Source organism: Hippichthys cyanospilos, chromosome 6, assembly GCF_059441005.1.
Source record: "Hippichthys cyanospilos isolate Australia breed blue-spotted pipefish chromosome 6, RoL_Hcya_1.0, whole genome shotgun sequence".
In the NCBI taxonomy this organism is placed as follows: Eukaryota; Metazoa; Chordata; class Actinopteri; order Syngnathiformes; family Syngnathidae; genus Hippichthys; species Hippichthys cyanospilos.
In genome coordinates this window covers 10,433,393-10,454,614 of record NC_142374.1, presented here as the reverse complement: position 1 = coordinate 10,454,614, position 21,222 = coordinate 10,433,393, and the positions used below count along the sequence as shown (strand labels likewise).

The window sequence follows — 21,222 nt, the reverse complement described above, 5'->3', positions numbered from 1 at the left end:
ATAAAACGGGAAGTGGGGGTGATTATTTCCGCTTTAAACCTTCTAAAACGAAACATTGTGCACAATATACTGTATATCGAGTCAAAATGTTTTAGACTGAAAGTCAAAAAGAGAACTACTGGTATTTCATGTTCCCAGTTTCAATTTGCTCCTAACGCGCCTGTCAGACTTGACTCTTATCAGCTTCTCCCTTTCGTGCTAAGACCAAGCTGCACGAGTGTTGCATATTTCCGCTTCGGCCTCCAGTTTGTCAGCACCTGGCTGCCTTTATTCAAGGACGGTAGGTGTGTCCTTCGTTGTTCTTCATTTTATTCAAAGTCAGGCTTTGAGGCTTGCTTTTACTGATTATAACAACCCCAAACACATAACGTTGCGCTAGCAAAAGGGTTTTGTGGCTGTTTGCATGTGTTTATCGTGGTTTTGAAGATGACCCGTCGTACTAAAAATGGACTTTCAATACTGTTGAAGACACCTGCGGAATATGTCACTTGGGTTAACATTTAAAATATTAATCACCAATGTAGGTGGTATTAATATAGTTTGGCTGTACTTTGATTAATTGAATTTAATTGCACGTGTGCCTCTTCAAAAATATCCGTTTGTTATCCCAGCAGTGTTTTTTTTTTTTTTTTTGGACAGGTGAGTGTGGCACTGCTATAATATATAGTATTTACTTATGTTTTTAATAAAACACATCATATATGTTCTTCTTAACAACTTGTTGGTGCCAAAAGACATTTTCATATTAATTCGCATTTCATATTGTGTGATGGGTGATTCAAACTACTCAAGATACTAGCGCTAACTCGCTAGCGCTAACAAAACACTGTCTCTTCCAATCTTCAGGCGGGGTGTCCTCTGACTACAACATCATATGTGCCTGGGAGTGTGACACACCTCTGATCCATGGCTACCTCAAGCTCCACCCCTTCTCTTGCTCCCCCAATTGCTGCCACTGTGCCTAAGGAATTCCATTATGAAACCAAGTACATTGTGCTCACTTACCTGGGACGGCTGCCCGCCGGTAGAAGGCACGCTGCACTCACTGCAGCTGAAGGTGAGAGGACACATGCATATACATTTGGCTGTAGTCGCCATATCTATACAGTACAAGGTGACGCATAAGTCGCAACAGTTTGTGACATGTGCACAGTGCACGTCGCACACATACAACACGCATATGCAAGACACTTGACAGAAGCACACCTGTTCTGTATGTGAAGTCACCTGTTTCTCTATTCTATTCTCTATTGACCACTTAAGTTAATTTGAATGGACAGCATGAGTGTCAACATAAAACACTTTCCAAAATAGGTTGTTACTATCTTTAGATTATTAATATTTTGCATTGCTTTAAAATAACTTGCAACATTGAGTTTCTCCTTGTGAGTAAACGTATTATAATAAATACAATAAAGTGTCACATAAACATAGGTACTGCTGGGTTTTTTGTGTGCTTTGTTTTTTCAAAGATTTATGACTTTGGATAAGCTTTTGACATACTACTATTACCAGAACATAACAGGGCTCAGCACCCTTTTTAAACTGAGAGCTACTTCTTTGGTACTGAGTAATATGAAGGGCAACTACTTTATGTGAAGACACCGGACATGTTAATCAATAAATAAGGAACGGCTGTAGTAAATATGTAAATCGTGTGTAATATGTAATGTAAATGCAATATATGAATAATAAATAGAAAATCACAATGTTCAATTACTTGTAAGGTATTTGCAGAACAGGCTTGCGGGCTACTCATGTGATCCTTAGGGAATACCTGGTATGTGTATGCTCCATGTTTTTGACCCCTGGACTATGAGTAGCTTCAGTCTGGAGTATAAGTTGCATCAGTCAAAAATGAATTAAAAAACATACCAAAACCATACATCCAAATACCTGTTGTGATGGCGCAAGGACCCGCAAGCGCTGGTCTAAATTTCATATGAGCACGCAGGAGAAGGAAAGGGGTGTCGTCTGTTAGGCAATTACAGAGAAGCAATTTAGCACGTCAACAAAAGAGCATTTAAAAAAAAATAGTTCAATTTTTTTTTCATAAAACAAAAAAGCATCAAATTTAAAAAAAACATACAGTGCTGTATGTCAAGAAGAATGATGGCGAGCACGGACTAAAAATCCCTTTCTATAATCGTGGTTATGTTTAGAAATATTCTTTGAGCATGCACTGCTTTGATACAACTGCTTAGAAACTCATATTGTTCAAATGTAGCCCAGTGCTTCTCAAATAGTGGGGTGAGCCCCCCTGGGGGACCACAAGGTGATGTCAGGGGGGGAGACTTTGTATTTGAAGTGTAATTGCCATTTAATAATCAATTTTTTTTTTCTCAGGTACTTGGTTATTTTTTACTGTCTTAGACTAAGCTGTAACCCCTATGAACGCCATAAAAAAGTTAACCGTTGTTGAACGTTCATTTATATTTTTTTTTCTGTTGTTAATGTTAAAAAGGATACAAGTTTAGATACACATATGCAATTTTTATAGATAATCTTGTTCATAGTCAACACGTTGAGTGGGGGGGGGTTCTCTTTACTAGAGGGGGCTTGGTAAAATATAATTGAGAAGCAGTGGTGTAGACAAAGTATTACTGTACTCGGTAAATAAGAGGCCAGCCAGCTACAAGCGTTGTCTAAGTTATGTTCACTCTGTCCAGGTTTTCATGTCTTTTTGAAAAGTCCGGTTTGAGAAAGCATTTCCAGTAATATACAGTTCAGTCGTATATGCATCTGCTCCTGGCTTCATGCAGTGGGCTTCCCTTGAGTCACTCTGAACCAATCAGAAGATGGAAAAGTGCTGACACCTCTACGGGATAGTGAATTGGAATTTGAAATCTGATATGTCCAAACTTGAAAAAATAAAATAAAACTGTCTTATTATTTTAGTTGTACAAGACCAAGCCTGAATCTGAAAGCCTTTTGAATTTTATGCTGACAGGAACACACAGAAGCTGAAATATGATTGGACAAAAATAAATGAATAAATAAACAAATCTGATGGGAGAAAAAAAAAACTAAATTATTGTAGATGACTGTACTGTAATGCTACAGTAATACTAGTAAATGCTGCACAGTCAAGTCACATGCTTTTAAATAAAGACAAAAAACAGTTTGAAGTAAATGTTGACATCCATCCAGTGGATGCAGCAGGTTAGTGTTTGTGGTGATGTTTAGGCCTTCATAGAGGGCCCTGATGGAACGCCGCACATCTAGGGGTACCTGACATGGTCAGGGGCTTAGGGCCCAAATTGCAGAAATTTTGTTAGCATAAAACCTGATTGATGGAAAAACAGAACAGGCTCATCAAACTGAATTTATAATTGTAAACTTGAATCAAAAGCCCATAATCAAAAAAGATTGTGGGTCAAGTCAACTGAATTTTACTTCTAAATTACATTTAGGAAGGTTAGTGTAAATGCTATGAAGCTTTTTTGGAAACTGATCTGAAAGTAACATTGTGTTGAAAGTAAGCAAGTATTGTCCTGGTAAAGAAAAAATTGAGGAATTTTCTATATTTCCTGTCCCCACAATTGCCGTGTTTGCGCTTGGTGTGGGTGTGGCCAGGCAGATGAATGTCTGATCCCTGCTTTCCGCATGACCTGCTCCAATTTCTGACAGCTTGTCATGTGTAATCACCGTAGGATCACTCACACATTTATGGAGCGAAGCAGAATAGCCGGCCTTGTAGCTCTATGAGTGAATGCTGAAACAGCACCAAGCCAATAGCAAAAAAACAACAGTGATTCTCTGGGTATTCATGTACAAGAGCCAGGGGAACTGTTTGGACAGTCAAAAAAAAGACTGTATTTCCTCAGTTTAACTTTGCTGTCACCAACAATCAAGCAGCCATTCTATGGAAATGCAGATGTCTAATAGTTGTTTCTTGTCTTTTTTTAATATCATACTTGACCTTTTGTGCAGAATTTCTACATTGTGAGTATGAAAGATTGTGCTGCCGCCAAGTAGATGTTGAGTCAGTTTTTGTGTGTACGTTGCGTGATTCATCATGCCCTCTGCTGTGTAGACTGAATCTTATAAATATTTCAGTCAGGGCGTCAGCCCTTTGCATGCTTGCCTTGTGTGTATGCAATATTGAGGGCACATTTATCAGCTTATTATTATCAACAACGCGACGGAAAGAGAATGTCTGCATATTGAGAAACTAAAGGCTAAAATCCAACATTTGCACTAATTAGGATGTTTACACTTTATTTATAAATGTACTGTTGCTGTACACAGGTATTTTTTTAAACAATTCCTCAATACAGTATTTCACATGAACAAAAACTGTATGATAAATAAAACGGTATAACAGGATTTGATAAACTCCATTGATTATTCGGCTCTACTGGGCAAACCTCTTTTGTTTATCATTTTTGAGTCTATATATTTAAGGTATACTAAACATGCTTTGTCAGCTGTAAAAAGCGAATATGTTGTATATAATTAATTTGATTGCTTTCAAGTAATACCCTTTTGCCACTTGCTCTCGACTGAAAATGACTTCAAATGTACAATAATCAAGGCTCTGTTAACAACCAATCATGGCTCAGCGTGCAACATTCACATGGCCAACGCCATACAAATATATAAATGTATACATGACCCATAGTCATGAGGCACATGGTCTCATGCGAGTACGTAACAGCATTTCCCCTTGAGGTGGACTACTAATGTCTTTTTCTTTCTCTTCAGTGCATGTTGCAAATTATTATGGGGGGAGTTACGCAGTCTTAGAGGAAATGAAAAGTTAAGCGCTGTGTTTTGTTTCTACCGCATCATTTTTTTTTCATGTGTTCAATGCACATTCATCTTTTGAACTGCTTATCCTCATGAGGGTGTCAGTTGTGCTGTAGCCTATCCCAGCTGGCATAGAGTGAGAGGCAGCCAATCACAGGGTACATAGTACGAAGCACTAGTCACACCTAATGCCAATTTAGGTTTATATTGAAATTAACATGCAATGTTGTTGGAATGTGGGTGGAAACTAAGATAACCCAGAGAGAACACTCAAACTGCTTGAGAAACGCCACATCCAACAGAAAGAAAAAAAAAAAATACCATATTGTTATTTATTTTTCCAATATTGCACCAGTATGTTGAGCGGACTTAGGCAATTGTGATTTGAAGCTAACAATATGTGGCATGCTTCATATTGAATTTTAGGAGATTCAGAGAGCGGGCGTGCCAGCATTGTTAAAGGCCAGGTAGAAGAAGAGTTGAGACGACTTGAAGATGAAATTGATGTTTGTAAGTAGCTCACTGATTGAATACTTGTAGACACCACTTGTTGCCCTGACAAAATTGCACTTATATGAAGTTTACAGATGTGTGTCTTTTTTGTTTCCTGTTACTTTCTTGGCTTGTACACATACCTGCCTGAGCTTGCATTTTTTTTGCATTCCCAGCCTTTTCCAGCACAGGCTTCGACCGTCGCACATCCTTGGTGTTCAGTCCAGTCAACCCTGAAACATCAATTGAAGACTGTCTCGCTGAGCTGGGAGAGCGTGTAGCCCAGGAGCTGGATGCACACCTGAAGGGAGCTGTACGCACACTTGTTGCAGGGTCTGTTTCTTTCTCTGTGAACTAGGGCTGAGCCTAACTATTATTTAAATCGTCGAATAATCTGCGATTATTATTTTTTTCGATTTTCATTTTTTGTTTAAAAATAACTAAAGCTCTCATACACATTCCAAAGAACCTCATGGGCACGTTACTATGTCTAAAAGACAATGTTCTTTGTAGTATATACACAATTTAAGGACTTGTGTATGACAAAGTGCAATCTATCTTCAAAGAGTGCATATGCTACTTATTAGCTTGCTACGTTACTTGGGACACAGGTGTCAAACAAACGGCCACATTATAATATGTAATAATACAATGCTAATGATGACTTCAAGTTTCTGGCTAAAATACCAAATTTTTAAGTTGTCTTCAACTGTTACTTTTTTTTTTTATCGATACCCCTTTTGAACAGTTTGAATGGCCTCCGATTTCAAAATGTGTAAAGGGGTGACGATCATGCTCCAAAATTTATTTGACTTCACAATCATTATGGCCCTCCGACAGAAATTATAACTACAATGCCCATGGTAAAAATGAGTTGGACACCCCTGACTTAAGATAACCATGAATTGTGAAGTTGTACTGTAGAGCATTCTCAATTTTCTCAATAAACAAGAAGCTATTTGTAAAAAGGTACCAGTAGTGTAATAAAGTTCAAGAATCAGAGATAACAGGAAAAACACTTAAAGCATCTATTTTCTTATAGACCCCCAGCTTCCGAAATAGAACTTCAAGTGGCACTGTGTTTTTTTGTTTTGTTTTTTGTTTGTAGTGCATATAAAGTAAGCATATTGCCATGTGTTATTCTGTGTCATTACTGCAACCAATTGCAGCCTGTATTGGTCTTTCTTCAAGAGAACCTCCTCCATTTGCCTTTGATTGCTGAAAAATGAAATAATAGTTGTGTGTTGTTTTTTTTTTAATGTTTATTGCGAACATTGATTTCCTCAACATAATTGTATGGCCACTATTGAAAGGACAGCTAGCATGATATGCACACACTTTCGACAGTGTGTGTAAAGACTTTAAGGCACACCTTGTCATTTTTGGAGAGTATATGACAGTGTTTCTAGGTGGTTTCCGTTTATGCATTGTTGTCATTCTGCCATGGTACACAAGTATGGCTTTGCACAGCCTATGTGTCTTGGACGTAGTAGATTAGTTTTCAGTTTCTGTTCAGTTTAAACTGCTGCTGTTGTTCCGACATTTTTTAATACAACCCTCCTCCAAGTGTATTCTTCTGTCGGAGAGGGGTTACATTTAGTGAATGAATGAGACGAGGGTGGAAAATCCCCGAAGTTCCAGTACAACTTCCCAATGTAAGAACAGATGAAATGACCAAAAATTCGTTAAATAAATGAATCGACTCGTCAATGAATTTCACAAACTCAACGTCGTCAACTATTCATGGCAGATCTACTGTCAGCATGCTACAGCTCTCTTTACACATTTGTAGGACAAGGTTGGCCACATTTGATTTGAATTGAAAGTGCAATTCATAGTTGTAGCTTCAATTGGGCATTTGACTGAGAAAAAACTGACAGTCAATAATTGATACGCTTACCGTAGCTGATGCCTCGTTCTAGTTTGCGACTCTGCCTTTGCAGTACTGTAGTGCACTTGATGAACTATATTCCAAATGATCTTCAAATGAATTAATTGATCATTTTCTCCATCCCATTTTGCAGCTGTTTAGACTGCACACTCATGACATTGTTGAAATGCATTCATGAATATTTTAAAAATGGCTAAACTGGAACAGCAAAAGTCAGACATTGTCATCCATTGTGAAAACTCAATTTAATAAACTACTCAGACAGTTTAATCAAGAATATGCATTTTCCACCACCATGAATTATGCACACAATTATGTTTAGACTGAAGCAGAAGAATAAAAACTGTAGCCAAATGTGTGTAAATGTTTGCATTTGCATTGAAGGGTATCGACAACTAATGACTTCACATCTGTTTTCCAGGCCTCTAGAGTTTGAGACTTATCGAGATACAACGCTAGAACTGTTAACCCACACACATGGAGGGTGGAGCAAGGTAAACTTTTTTTTCTTCTCCGTTTCGTCCATTATTGGGTGAAAATTTAAAAAGTTGCAACAAATTATTGTTTTTTTTTTTACAATTTTTTTTGCCATCTCCTGCTAATAATAGTTTCAATTTATTATTTCTTTTTCACTTCTGTCTGTCACATATACAGTATTTCTTTCCTGCCTCCTGTACTGTTCTCCCATACTACTTTCTCCACTTCCCCTTTTTTTAAACTCTTTTCATTTACCATAACTTCCACTTGCTGCTTGACCTCATTTGTACATCGTCTATCCTTCTGCTTCGTTCCAACTTCCCTTCCTTCTTGCTGACTTACTGCTTCCTCTTTGTATCCCAGGTGCTTGTGCCTTTGGTGCTGCTTCAGGCTTTACAAAGTAAAGATTACTCTGTATCAACCCTGCTTCATTTTGGAGTGCGCTTCCTTGAGGAGACTCAGGGTGAATACATCAACCAGCAAGGGGGATATGTGAGTAACATTTTAAATTTCATAACGCTGAGTTTAATATTTCTGTACATTCCTTTCAGAGTAGCACTGGATATATGTAATTTTTTTACCTAAATTGTCACATTGTAAAAGTACTATTAAAATGTCTATACAAAGTTGATTTTTCCCAGATAATCAGCAAAGTAATATATGAAGATCACTGGCGTCAGCTGGATATATTGCGTCTCCAAAACTGTCCCTTTTCATTCAAGAAAAAAAGAAACAAAAACAGCATGTTTGTTGAGTGAGCCACATCACATTAGCACTGCATGTTCAACGAGAGAAAACCATTTTCAAAAGTGTAAATTGGACAATAACTTGGAAAAATAACATACCTACATGAAAGACCGACCAATAGTTTCTAATCAATTTGTGGGGAAAAAAAGTAAAATTGGTTCATAGATGGATTTGAGTCAATGCCATAATAGGGATTATTATAGGCAATTACAGAGAAGAAATCCCTTCTAGCATCTTTAAATAAATTATGTGACTTTGCAATAGGCATCTCAACCATGATTGAAGTGAAAATGGATGGATTGCTACAATAGATTTAAAGGCTCATTGTTTTGAATACCCAAGCATTGACTGTATTTACAACATGCTTTAAGTGGACTGAGGAGGGCGTCAATGAGCCACTTTCACAAATGCAGTTCCATAGTTTTCAAATTACACTGATGAACAAGGTTTAAATGGGAAACTGTAATAATGTAATTTAGTATGTGTATGTAAATTAGTGTATGTTGTATTCTCATAGCAAAAATAGGAATATGACATACAAACATGTACTGGCGTCACAAAACCTCCCAATTGACAAGGTCATAATCTCGCGTTTTGCGTCATGTGAGTTGACATATTAACCACTGCCTTAGCACGCATTAACCCATTGTTGTTACTCTTGTTTTATTTGTTTAACCCAATGAAGTAAGAACACAATGTGCTCGTTCTGAACAAGGCTGAATTCATGCCCAGCGTTATGTCACAGGGGATGAACAGATGATGTGCTGGGGCAGGATCAGCAGTGGAGGGGTGAAGAGAAAAGAGGCGGTCACCACTGTACGGGCATGATGATTGGAAGGGAGGGAAAGTAGCTTGGTAGCTGCAAGAGTAACGTGAAATCTGCGTCCCTCCACCGCACTTTTCCCACTCGCTCCTTGATTTGTATTGAACTTATCTGTCCAGCTAAGTGAAAAACAGGGAGTTTGCAGACCGCATTTCAGGTAGGAAGCACATTCCTTATGTGTTATTTCTTTATAGTGACTCTAATAGAATCCAACTTAAAGATTTGGAGCTCTATGTGTTATGCTTTGTCATTATTTTGTTGTACTTTTAAATATACATAGACATTGAGTCCGTCAGGTCAAGAGAGATTTGCACAATGATGGGCTTTTTATTATTTAAGTGTATCCCAAAAGTGTAGCCTTTCATCTTGCATAGGATTAAATAATAGATCTAATAATAATGACAATACCAATAATAATTTAGAAAAATATTGCAATTATGTGCCATTTATCAGTTGGGAATTGCACACTTTTTTGTACATTCTCACAATTTCCAGTGGGATCGGAATATAAAACAAAATGCACTAGTTGTACACTAAACCTCTTTTTTAATGCATTAAAAAAATATACGCTGTAGTTCACAATTCCTTTTATCCACTCAAATTAACCATGTACGTTTAATCATTTCGTAAATGAAATGAAAATCTACCCTTATACATTTTGTCGGAAGTACAGTCGAGTTGATGGTCAGTACAGAGGCGTTTTTTCCTCATCTCAGAATACAATGCAGATTATCATGACCTGAATGTGGTGTACACTTCATTTGGCCGGAACAAAACCAGTAACCCCCAATAAACAGAAGCAGTCAGGGGCACGCAAAAGGAGGAGGACATGTAAGGGCAGTTGGGGGTGGACGTGCAGAAAAATTACCATGCAAGAGGTAGCGAGATTTCATGTTTCAAAATGTCAATACAGAATACACTGACTTTAAAGGTAATCCGGACAGTACTTTTTTTTTTTTTTTTTGCTATTTGTCGGCCTAAGTGTATGCAGTAACAACTGCCCGTCAGCATTTCATGTGATGGTCAGTGTGAGTTTAATGCAATGACACTCTCTGGAATCTGGAGGCGGCACATTTTGCCTAACTGCTGTGTAGAAACAAGTGTTGCCAGAACAAGAATCTGTAATGGGTTTGGCTCAGCTCCTGTCACGGCACGATCCACTGCGTCCTGCACAGTGCGACTGTGCTCTCCTTATGTTATGTAAGCTGTGTTTTGCTAGCTCATGTGTGAAATATGTGCATCACCATGCCTCGACATCAACACGAATCTGAAATAGAGCACGACGGTCCTACAAAAATAGCTCAATCCTGTAGAAATATCATCACAAGGGATTAAAATGGTCCACTTGTAACCCGTTTCTCCTCTGTATTTCATTCTACATTCAATTTCAAGACTTTGTTAAACCTTAATTTGGGTTTTTAATAGCCCTATACATATTTCTTATAAAAAAAAGTTATGGGAATTTAAAAAAAAAAATCCTCTACTTGGTCAAATGTTCTCCATCATAAAATCTTACACATCAGGACAGTAGGAAGTTTAAAATTCTCATCAGGCACAAAGTGTAAATATTGCGGTAGAATATGAATGAAAATGCAACTCACCTTTTGAGAATTTGTAACTAACATTGTGCAGAAACGAGTGAAGACGATTGTGTGGTTAGGAGGTGTGTTTAAAGGACAAAGCAGACTGGATACCAACACTTTTTTTTTTTGAATCATGTTCAATGAATGTCACTTTTGCCATTCTGTAGAATACCCCGCAACCAAGACAAACATGTGCACTCCTTTTGTTGTTAAATCCATCTTTGTTTCTCGTCACACTTTTCCTCCTGATCAATATTGGTACTCGATTTTGGTGTCATCTCGAAACGTCACAAAATGCAAGTGTATTACTTTTATTTGCACAAGATACATAGATGTATAATGTAATAGGGCTCTTGGGCTAGAAAATCAAATCTTTTTTTTTTCAGTCATTCTAGATTGTTAACGGTTTTATTCAAAGAAATCAACCTAGCATACAGTTGTTTGAAGGTCTGATTTATTTTCTAAAAATACTGTGGAAAATATTCTGACACAAATAATGAATGTGGATTTAAAATCAGTTTTAATATTGATTTAAAATTCATTGCTTGTGCAAAAATGGCTATTTATATCTTAACATTTTTCTACTTGCTGTCAATTGAAACTGGCATCACTGTACTTATGCTTAAGGCTTTGTGACATTCACAAGCTGTCAGCACGTGTTCATTTAAAAGTATTGCATGTGAAAAATAGTTTTGATAACAAATTAATTGTAGGCAACATGTTAACTTTTTACTGATTAAAAAGGCTAAATATGTAGACCAGCTCTTCAAATAACACAATTAAGTAGTTAGTACCTTATGTAATCAAGCATTGTGCCGCTTTTGCAAAATCGCGATTTCACAGTAGAGATAATTTTCTTAATTTAATTTAATGAAAACATAACTAAGTTCAAGTGTCTAATTATTACTCACAGGTGAGTATTAAAAAGGCACCATGTAAAGTTTTTCTTTTCAGTTGGATTAGCAGTGAAACTGGTGATAATGTGAATTTTAAAATGTTTTTTGGGGCAATTTAGTGTGTGTCATAAATGATACGTTTATTCTCAGGTTTATTGAGCAGTTCTATTCTGATGTTGGCCATTGTGTAACTTTTTGCTTCCTCTGATTTTTAGTGACGACGTGGCGGTACCTTTGAAATTCTGTGCCATGTCCTTTAGTAATTCAACCTTCTCAGGGTGTGTGTTAGTTTGTACCTTAACATCCGGTGGCCGCTTTCAGAGGAGCTTTGTGAATATCTCACGATTGTGTCAATCCTGTACTTGTCAGCAAGGTGTCAGTCTTGCACAGACTGAACTGTAACAGTCACGTTGCACTGCCATTTGTTTTATGGGACTTTCCATCACTTGGATCTGTCATAAATAACCTATTGAGATGGAAAACCCAAGGTAGGCGGGAGTATGTTGTTTTGATTGTACAGTTTAACAGTGTATTCAAGGCATGGGTGGAGAGTGGTAGGACAGGCTATTGACTAACAAGACTGATACAGTAGTTATAAAGAAATGGATTAAGTGAGGTTCCTTGTTTTCTGTGTTCATCCAGTTTAATAGTGAGTCAAGCAATAGCACCATTGTGTTCTGGTGTTTTGGTAAATTCTATCCATCCATCATGGCTGTCCAATTAAAACATATGGTGTGCGTTATTAAAAATGACAAAATTAGGGTACTTTTAGTTGCATTTCTTCATCACATGTAGAATAACATACTGCTGCGGTTTTGGATCAGAGGGCGTGGGGCGGAAACGAGACAAGTGCGAGGTAATGTACGCGCTCACGTACAAGCAAATGCTGAAACCAAATTGCAATCGTCAAACAATTTGGAGTTTCAACGCTTTTCTTTTTTTTTGACACAGCTGAATATGGATTTTTTTGAAGAGCCCTAAAGGTCATCATCACTATCTGACACACCGAATAGCTCCACTCAATTAAATCCTGGATGTCTGGTAGATGTTTTCATTTACGTATGTCATTTATGATTCATTCCAGGAAATGAGGTACAGTATTAGGTCTTCCGCATGTCAAAAAGGAAGTAAATGTTTGCTAAACACCGATAGCGCAAATATATTACCGGTGCTTAATCTGTTAAAGTTTTGGCTGGGACGGTGCAACACTGGTTACAACATCTAGTTCAGAGGTCCCGGATTCAATTCCAGCTTACCCCGGCCTGCCTGTGTGAGGTTTGCATGTGCTCACGTGGGTCACCTCTGGGTCTTCTCCCATATTCCAAAAACATGCATGATATGTATTTTGGGCTCTCCAAATTGCGTTTAGGTCTGATTGTGAGTGTGAATACCCGTTTGTCTCTGTGTGCCCTGTGATTGGCTGGCAAACAATCCAGCGTGTCCCCTGCCTACTGCTCATATAATGCTGCGATAGGCACCAGCAAGCCAGTGACCCTAGAGAGGCTAACCGGCAATAGAAAATGGATGGCTGTTCTTGTTTTATTACTGATGTGTGCGTATTCATTCATTATACAGTGCGGCAATGCTCAATGGTAAGAATGGGTGAATGTGAGCCTTTGTAAAGCACTTTCAGCACCATAAGTTGTAGAAAGTGCTATATAACATTTGATTTACGTTTTACCATCAGGATATGACTTTTTGTCCTTTGCTTGGACAGAAATGTTTGTAATATTGTAATCCCTATGACTCCATTCAGCGTCTCAGTTTCATTTCCTGTTTTATGGTCATTGTCACACTTTCTCTTTGCGTCTGCACCTGTCTCAGTAATGCAATTAAAAATAACATAGTTTCACTAGAAATATTACGTGTAGTTGCTATTTTCACTTACCTTAACTCTCTCCTGGTGCATTTTTGAACATACACAAAGCAGAATGCAATGTAAAGGGCACTATGGATTTTCTTTCCCCTTGAACTCCATGTCCAGCAGCCTTCTGTGGACTTATTGCCACATGACAGCACTGCCCGCTTTAGTCCGGATGATGGCAAGCAAGTCTGTATGTATCCTGATGGTGCAGGTTATTTGTTAAGCACTTTTTCATGCAAATCAGCTTATAGAGAAAACCAATGTTGGATAACGGTTTTGGCTATTATATTTAATCTCTTTCTTGAATGGTGCAACAGCTACATTTGACAACACTGTGTCATTGTAGTGTAGAAAAAAAAACAACCGACTAAGTCATTTATGAATCATTTTATTACTTGCTTCCACTTGGTGCTAACTTGCCTGTTTGCTGTAAACATCCAATATTACCTTCCGAGTTTTCCTGATAAGTCACTGTCAAGAAGATTTTCCCAGCAGGCAGAGAACATCTTGTGCAAAAGAATGACTTGCCAGACAGCAAGCAATGCATAACATCGGCGTTTTTGCTAGTCTGTCTGATGAGCAACTGATGAGCTTGACTTTTTTTTTTTTTTTTTGTGCTAGCTGTTATTAAACTACCAAAGCTGACAGCTGTATTCGATGTGATGTGGAGTCCGAAACTGAGGTCCATTTAGATATTGCATGTGTGTATGGTCTGTATTGTAAGTATCAGGGCCCATGTGACTTTATTCATATCCAGGGATCACATGTGTAATAATTGCAACGAAGCTTGTTTGATGACATTGAGTTCACTGCTTATGGCTTAGGCAGACCAACCCGTGTCATTTAGTTGTCCCACATGATCGTATGATAAGTTTGGTTACGTAACACGGGCACAGACATTCTAATGGCGGCGTTTTGCATTATTCCACTAGGTGGCACACAAAACCGAAAGAAGCACTGTACAATAGAATGACCCCTTTTAGCTCAGTGCAAATTAAAATCAAGTCATTTATGAAACGACTAAGTTAATGTCTCGCATTCAAACACACAATGGTTTTATCATTTGAAAGTGCACATTAATACTCAAAACTGTCAGTGACAGAATAATTGTATGCATGTTTTTATTACTGTCATTATTTTTTCCTTTGGGAGCCACAACTCATAGGAAGAGTATATGCAGTTTTACACCTACACATACTATGCAATGATGAAGGTATTAATGAATTTATAACTGTAATATGTTAAGTAATGTTCTTTGTTAATCTGGCATTTTGGTGGATTTAATGAAGTGCCGAGCCGCCAAAAGCCCAAATCCTCCTACATTGACAATATCAGTGGGTTGAAATGAGTTGGCGCTCAACTTTTAAAGTGTAATGAGATAAGTATTCACAAAAACATACTGTATGGTCGAAGTGTTCAAGGGTAAGATGAAGTCTTATTCTAGGTTCCGTCCATCCACATTATACACTCACTACACTGTGTCCTCCACAGGGTGAAATACTCGGCCTTGGTTCAGAAGCCGAGCGAGGCATCGCCATCGCCGAAGACAGCAACGACATCTACATCTTGTCAGGGGAACAAGCGCCCGACCAACTGAGTCTACCGTCGTCTCTGCTGTGCACGGCAGACAACAGCAGCGGGCACAGCTCCTGGCAAACTGAGAGCTTACCCGTGTCGCTGGCCGGCCACGAGTCGTGGGCACAGGTGTGCGCGATGGACCCCGAAGATATCAAGAGCCTGGATAGCAATGAGGGCGTTGCTTTGGCAGAGGAACGCAGCGAAAACAACTCTTCCAACTCGGACATTGTCCACGTGGAGCGAGAGGAAGCTGAGCTGCTGGAGGAAGGCGCCGAAAGCAGCGCCATCGAGGAGAGCATCATGAGTGTTTTGGGTACAGATAGTGAGCTTGCCGAGCTCAGGGAAGAAATTAGGAGCCAAATTTCTGTTGCTCTTACCCAGGAGGAACCTGCTGCCCTAATTTCACTGGAGGAGCCTGTTGTTATCGAAACGCCTTTAAGCTTGTCAACAGAACCTTCCCTGATCTCATTAGAACCAGAGCTTGCTCCTCCAGGGTCAGAAGCGGATGCTCATCATCTTCCTGAACCACAACCTGCAGCACCCTTACTTGCTCCAATAGTCGAACCAGAGCCTGAGGCCGAAATGGCCGCTGCTCCTGTGCCTGCGCCCCCCTCTCCAGCAAAGCAGGCCCAGACCACAGACCCTGAAATCTCCTCTGAACCACAGTTGGAGCCTTTAAGTGTGCCTGCCCAGCAAGAACCAGAGGCTGTATGTGAGCTCATTGTACGGGATGCAACCCCAGTCCTAGAAACCCCCAAGCACACCATCGCCGAAGAGGCCCCGGTGCCGGTAGATCCAGCATCAGAGTTCCAAGTTCTACTCTATGGAGGGGCTGCCCTGGTGCTCCTCACTGCAGTGATACTGTATGGTGTCATAAGCTATAGGAAGAAGTAGAATAGACATGTTTCCTTCTCAGGGGATTAGATTACACAGGAAAAGATGTTGTGGTAGAAATCAAATGATTTAGTGTACCGGAAGATGCATTTGTCATCCCAGGCCACATTTACAGCCAGTCGTCCATTTGAGGACGATGCCTCTGACCCCTTCGACTGGTGCAAGCATAGAAAAGGGAAATACATTTGTGCACTCCACTCCCCTAAGCTTCAAACCAAATAGTCATGGTTTTGGTTTCTGCCTCCTTTAGTCATCGTCATTGTGTGTCATGATTCTCCCCAAATTGTCCTGATGGATTATATCACTACTATCACTTCTTTACACATTAATTTTTAGTATGGATGCCAAAAGTCATACATAAGATTCTCCAGTCTTTGAAAAAGCTACAGTACACATGAAAACATAAAAGCATTTTAAGTATGAATTTGTGACAATTTATCATATATTTTCTGCAGTGTAAATAAACTTGCCACATGAAACTTACACCGATATGCCGGTTTCTCAACTGCTTTCATTTTCCTGTCTTATATTTATTTGTATTCAGGTTAAATTTGGAATCATGGTATCTGTGATGTTAAACTGCAAAATGAGTTTTGTGCAGTCTCCTACTTAAACTTCCCAGACAATGCCCAAAAAACTCCCATCAAACTTTGCAACTTGAGTTTCCTACAGTATGTCACTTTCTTTATTCTCAAGTGGTAATTGTTTTGTGGGGATGTGATTTAAAAGAAAAAAAAATCATCTTTTATTTACACATCTTTACAAAGCAGAGGTAATTGAAAGCTTATAGTACCAGAGTACCAGATGAGTTTTTTTTTTTCAGTTTAACATGAACATACCAAAAAAAAAAAAAAAAAAAACAACTCGCAAAACGTGACAAACTTTACGCAAACTTTATACTTTTACTTGTTTTCAAAATAAGACTAACATTCAAACACAAAGCTCCAACAAGCTTTGTTTTGGAAAAGTGGTTGAACATTACCGTCCTCCCCCAAGGAATATTTCACAGTTACTGCTTCTCATTCCTCCCACTTGGAGTCACCTTGCCCTTGAAGGGCTGATGAACTGTAGCGCAGTGTTGAAAAGATCTCTGAGCAGTCGAGGGGTGTGTTCACACACCTGCTTCACTAGAGTGAGGCTGAAAGCCATGATGATCTTCTCCTGGGGAAGCTGCTCCAGGCCCACCCCCTGCATCATCGCCCTCTGCACCTCACTTTTGAGGTGCTCCAGCCACTGCTGCAAAAAAAAATGGCTAAAAACTTTGAATTCAAAATGTGATTGCAAATCTATTGAGATTTTAATTCAACACATTGATTCTAATGGGCAGATAGTAATTTGTTTTCAAAGATGAAAAACAAAACATTGAAACAGCATTAGGAACTGTGGAAGCCAATTAAAGTAATAATAAAAACTACCTTCCAGTGTCACAACTGAGCATTACAGTGAACACAGACCTATGCATGTACGTACATGCGCAGTTTCCTTGCAAGCAGCCCCCATTCAAAATGAATTCATGGTGAAGCCATTTTTTTAGGTCAATGTTTGAAATTGAGTTTGAAATAGTGTAGTGCATTGGTGTCAGAGTTAGCATTTCTAGACAATTATAAACATTTTAAGCTGATGACAATTACCTGTTTTTTGCTATTTATTACATCCCACCCCCTGCAAATAGTGGTTGTTTCTATCTTATCCTTGTAGAAATTGAATGTATACTTCTCATGAACTGCCTCTCTGTGGGATGGGTAGTGTACAGAGTTGTGTTTGTGTGGTGAGTGTCTAGACAACAGACTTACTTCCCGTGGTGAGGAGATGATATTCCTGCGCAAGTTCCGGGCAGCCTGGTCCACAACATTCTGCTCAAGTTGGGCAGCAATTTCTCTCAGCCTAGCTCCAATCTCCAGCAGTGCTCTTGCTTCACCTTCACCACCTGCAGAAAGTCGCAAAAATGTATTTGTGTTAAAGGGCCCATATCTTGGAAATTCAACTTTTTGGTGCGGTGAACCATGTCACAATGTTAGTTTCTCATCCTAAACACCCCAACTTTATTTTCCTTCAATGATGAATTTCTAAGCTATTTTGCTTATTCTGCGCTCTCAGCACTGGCCCTGCCGAGCAGACAAGCGATTTCGCTTCTCAAGTCTCTCTGTGGGGAAGAGGGTCCTCGTATCTCCTCCACACCGCCCCCCTTCTTCCTGCGGCAAACGTAAGTACACACCCCACTTATTGGAGGAACCGGTCACGTTTTTTACTTTTGTTTTCATTCTGGGATTGGGGAGGAGAGCTTTTACACCAGGCCGGGCAAGTAAACAGCAACATTTCATTCATTCGTTGCATGTTTCAATGGAGAAAATACCTAAGTGGCGAAAATGGTTGTTTGGGAGCACACAGCTGGACAATCAGCATTTGTAGTAAATAATTCACCCACCGACAGGACCATTATTGTGAGTAGTGATTTCCAGAGGGGACCAATTGGTTACAAGGAACGGCGGGTTGGATTCTGACACCGATTCTGTTGATTACCTTTATGGACAAAATCTAGGCACAGCCAAAGCATTGAGGGGGTCCAGTTTGGGGGTCTCAGCCTTGCATCTCTGCTATTTGTCAAAGATGTGGTGCTGTTGGCTTCAGGCCGTAACCTCCAACTTTCACGGAGCGGTTCGCAGCAGAGTGTGAAGCGGCTGAGATGAAATCTGAGACCATGGTCCTCAGACGGAAAAGAGTGGAATGCCCTCTTCGGGTCGGGGATGAGGTCCTGCCCCAAGTGCAGGAGTTCAAGTATCATGGGGTCTTGTTCAGAAGTGAGAGTAAGATGGAACGGGAGATCAGCAGGCTGATGGGCGCAGCCGCTGCCGCAATGCGGACGCTCTGTACTGGTTTGTCGTGTTAAAGAAAGATCTGAGCCGAAAAGCAAAGCTCTCGATTCGATCGGTCGATCTGCGTTCCTGCCCTTATCTATGGTCACAAGCTGTGAGTCCTGACTGAAAGAACAAGATCCCACCCTGGTGAGGTGTTCCGGGCATGTCCCACTGGGGGGAGGGCCCGAGGACGGCCCAGGACATGCAGGAGAGACCATGTCTCTCGGTTGGCCTGAGAAAACCTGAGGATCCTTCCAGGGGAGCTGGACAAATTGGCCGGTGGAGAGAGGGCCAGGCTTCCCTACTGAGGCTCCTGTGACCCGAACCCGTATAAAGCAGATGATAATGAATGTTACTGTGTGCAGTCTCTTGACATGTGTTTTGCTTGTTGGCTCTCTACTTCGTTTTGATGTCAGTAAAAGGCCTGCTTTTGTCTTCTTCATTCGCTTGGCTGGGATAGGCTCCAGTGTCCTGCAATCCTCGTATCGATAAGCGGTCAAGATGATGGATAGATTATTTCGTGGCTGGCGGTCTTTTGAACGACGTCAAGAAGGGGGCGCAGCAGCCACGCGGTGAGAGGTATGGCTTCAGTTAATGAGACGTTTCACTTCCTATTTATTAGAACTAAAAACTCATAAGGAATTAAATGTGTCAAAAGTAAGATATCACTCATTCATATATTTAAAAGGGGAACATTATAAATATGACACGGGCCCTTTAAAAAACATGTTTTGTTCATTAAAAAAAATAAGGAAGAGCTGTCTTGTATCATTCCTGACTATGTGATTGCTGAGTGTGTAATCAAACCTCCGTTTGTTGTTTTTGAGCTCAAGCAAAAGCTTTCTTTGCCATCTTGGTGCCAAGAAATGATTAACAGAGGGAGGATCTATTTAGGCCATAACTATGTTTCATACTGAAAAAGTTCTGTCAACTAGTAGAATGATATATATGTATATCATTATATCATTATATCATTATCATTATATCATTATATATATGTATATCATTCAAATATATATATTTCATATATGGCTTTGGGTGGAATCCTCGTACCTGCAAAAATATCACTTTTTAGAAAACCCCAAACATAATGGCAAATTGGTTCAGCCATTCGCATTGCATCGTGATCAAATCATTTCAACACTAAGATTAGTCAATATGTAAAATTAAATACAGAAAAAATAGCGTGAGGACTCATGAATAGTTTAGCTAATTGGGAAAAAAAAAACAAATGCGACAGAGTTCAGTCTTCAGACTAAAGTCTTGTTTTTCTAAATTATTTTAAATAATTGCAGGATCTGTACTTCGAGTTGAATAGAGTATTACCGCACCAACTTGAATGTACTCACCAGGCCAGTGAAGCTCCAATATCGGCTGCATGTCGGCGATGGAAACCGCGATGTTGGGGGGCAGATTGCCGTCACATTCGATAACTCCGTGCTCTTCTTCGCAACATCTCTGCCAAGTTTCTGTGAGTTCTTGGGCCAAAGCGCAAATACTCTCGTTGTACTGCACGTTACTGCAGTCCGCCTGGAGAAAGCCCAACACCACCAGAGAAGCGTTTTGCTCGCTGGCCAACGTCGTTGGATCATCCATCACTTTACTGAAGCAAGATGGATTTAGAAGCACGTTAAAGTCCATCAAACACACCTATCACTGTGGCACTGTGTAAATTGTTAGCAGCAAAGTTAAGCAATTCTAGCAAATAATGGACAACAACGTTAGACATCAGTCTTCCTCAAAAGATAAACTACAGTGGCTAACGAGCCTCAACAAAATGACCAGATTAGCTTCAATAGGTCGCCTAACCCAGATATAAACGACAGTAGTGAGATGATCTCATGCTAGCTGGTTAGCAGTTGCTAAATCAAACTTTTAAAATCAACTTATTTAAGACATACCGAGGAACAACCGGTTCACTTACTTACTTCAGCTCGCCTGTTGAGTCGGAAGAAGCTCCCTGATCATTCGATTTCATTTACAATAGATTAGACGCAGCAGTCATCTGGTTGACGTATTTGACTCCCGCGAGTGCAGTCAAGTGGAGGTCTGCGGGTTGTCACTTGTCTATTGGAAAAGCGTCTGGTCACATGGCGTAAAAATGCTTTCGCTTCAAAAGAACCCCCGCCCCCCCCCCCCTTAAAAAAACAACAACAAACAAACAAAAAGTGGCCAAAATAAAATATTGGCCTACCTTACAAAAAGTCAAATTACCATTCGTCTTGACGCATATTTTTTTTTAACAAAATTGGATAGCCGATATCTTAGTAAAACTGATATGGAACCTCTTAAACAGGAAGGAAGTCAAACCACAGTTGTATTATTGCGTTGGTTGGTGTTTTCAATTTAGCAGCAGATAACACGAACAAC

At 39.6% G+C, this 21,222-nt stretch overlaps 2 protein-coding genes across 5 annotated transcripts; one reads left to right on the top strand and one right to left on the bottom strand.

The window, feature by feature from the left end:
* The first annotated feature begins 140 nt into the window (after window positions 1-140).
* bcl2l13 (BCL2 like 13) lies at window positions 141-16,480 on the top strand. 3 transcript variants are annotated; one of them, XM_088416181.1, is made up of 7 exons: window positions 141-280; window positions 847-1,057; window positions 5,179-5,262; window positions 5,421-5,577; window positions 7,557-7,629; window positions 7,976-8,104; window positions 15,017-16,480. In XM_088416181.1, exons 2-7 carry the CDS (start codon window positions 907-909, stop codon window positions 15,995-15,997), a joined length of 1,575 nt encoding a protein of 524 aa, XP_088272307.1. In that variant the 5' UTR covers window positions 141-280; window positions 847-906; the 3' UTR covers window positions 15,998-16,480. The 3 variants fall into 3 exon arrangements, with proteins under 3 accessions (XP_088272307.1, XP_088272308.1, XP_088272309.1); XM_088416182.1 differs by having other exon boundaries at window positions 166-284; XM_088416183.1 differs by having other exon boundaries at window positions 170-277; window positions 848-1,057.
* Window positions 16,481-16,654: 174 nt separating this feature from the next.
* bida (BH3 interacting domain death agonist) lies at window positions 16,655-20,938 on the bottom strand. Of its 2 annotated transcripts, none has more exons than XM_088416187.1 (4): window positions 20,781-20,938; window positions 20,202-20,455; window positions 17,791-17,924; window positions 16,655-17,233 (listed from the first exon to the last, which is right to left on the bottom strand). In XM_088416187.1, exons 1-4 carry the CDS (start codon window positions 20,828-20,830, stop codon window positions 17,036-17,038), a joined length of 636 nt encoding a protein of 211 aa, XP_088272313.1. In that variant the 5' UTR covers window positions 20,831-20,938; the 3' UTR covers window positions 16,655-17,035. The 2 variants fall into 2 exon arrangements, with proteins under 2 accessions (XP_088272313.1, XP_088272314.1); XM_088416188.1 differs by having other exon boundaries at window positions 20,777-20,919.
* Window positions 20,939-21,222: the final 284 nt, after the last annotated feature.

Bases quoted from the DNA above. Each gene is read 5' to 3' on its own strand.
- bcl2l13 (XM_088416181.1), top strand. From the start codon at position 907: ATGGCTACCTCAAGCTCCACCCCTTCTCTTGCTCCCCCAATTGCTGCC. The intron at 5,578-7,556 runs GTCTGTTTCTTT...TCTGTTTTCCAG, and splicing joins GTACGCACACTTGTTGCAGG to GCCTCTAGAGTTTGAGACTT. The intron at 8,105-15,016 runs GTGAGTAACATT...TGTCCTCCACAG, and splicing joins TCAACCAGCAAGGGGGATAT to GGTGAAATACTCGGCCTTGG.
- bida (XM_088416187.1), bottom strand. From the start codon at position 20,830: ATGAAATCGAATGATCAGGGAGCTTCTTCCGACTCAACAGGCGAGCTG. The intron at 20,456-20,780 runs GTAAGTAAGTGA...ATCTTGCTTCAG, and splicing joins GACTCAACAGGCGAGCTGAA to TAAAGTGATGGATGATCCAA. The intron at 17,925-20,201 runs GTGAGTACATTC...GACTTTCTGCAG, and splicing joins ATTGGAGCTTCACTGGCCTG to GTGGTGAAGGTGAAGCAAGA.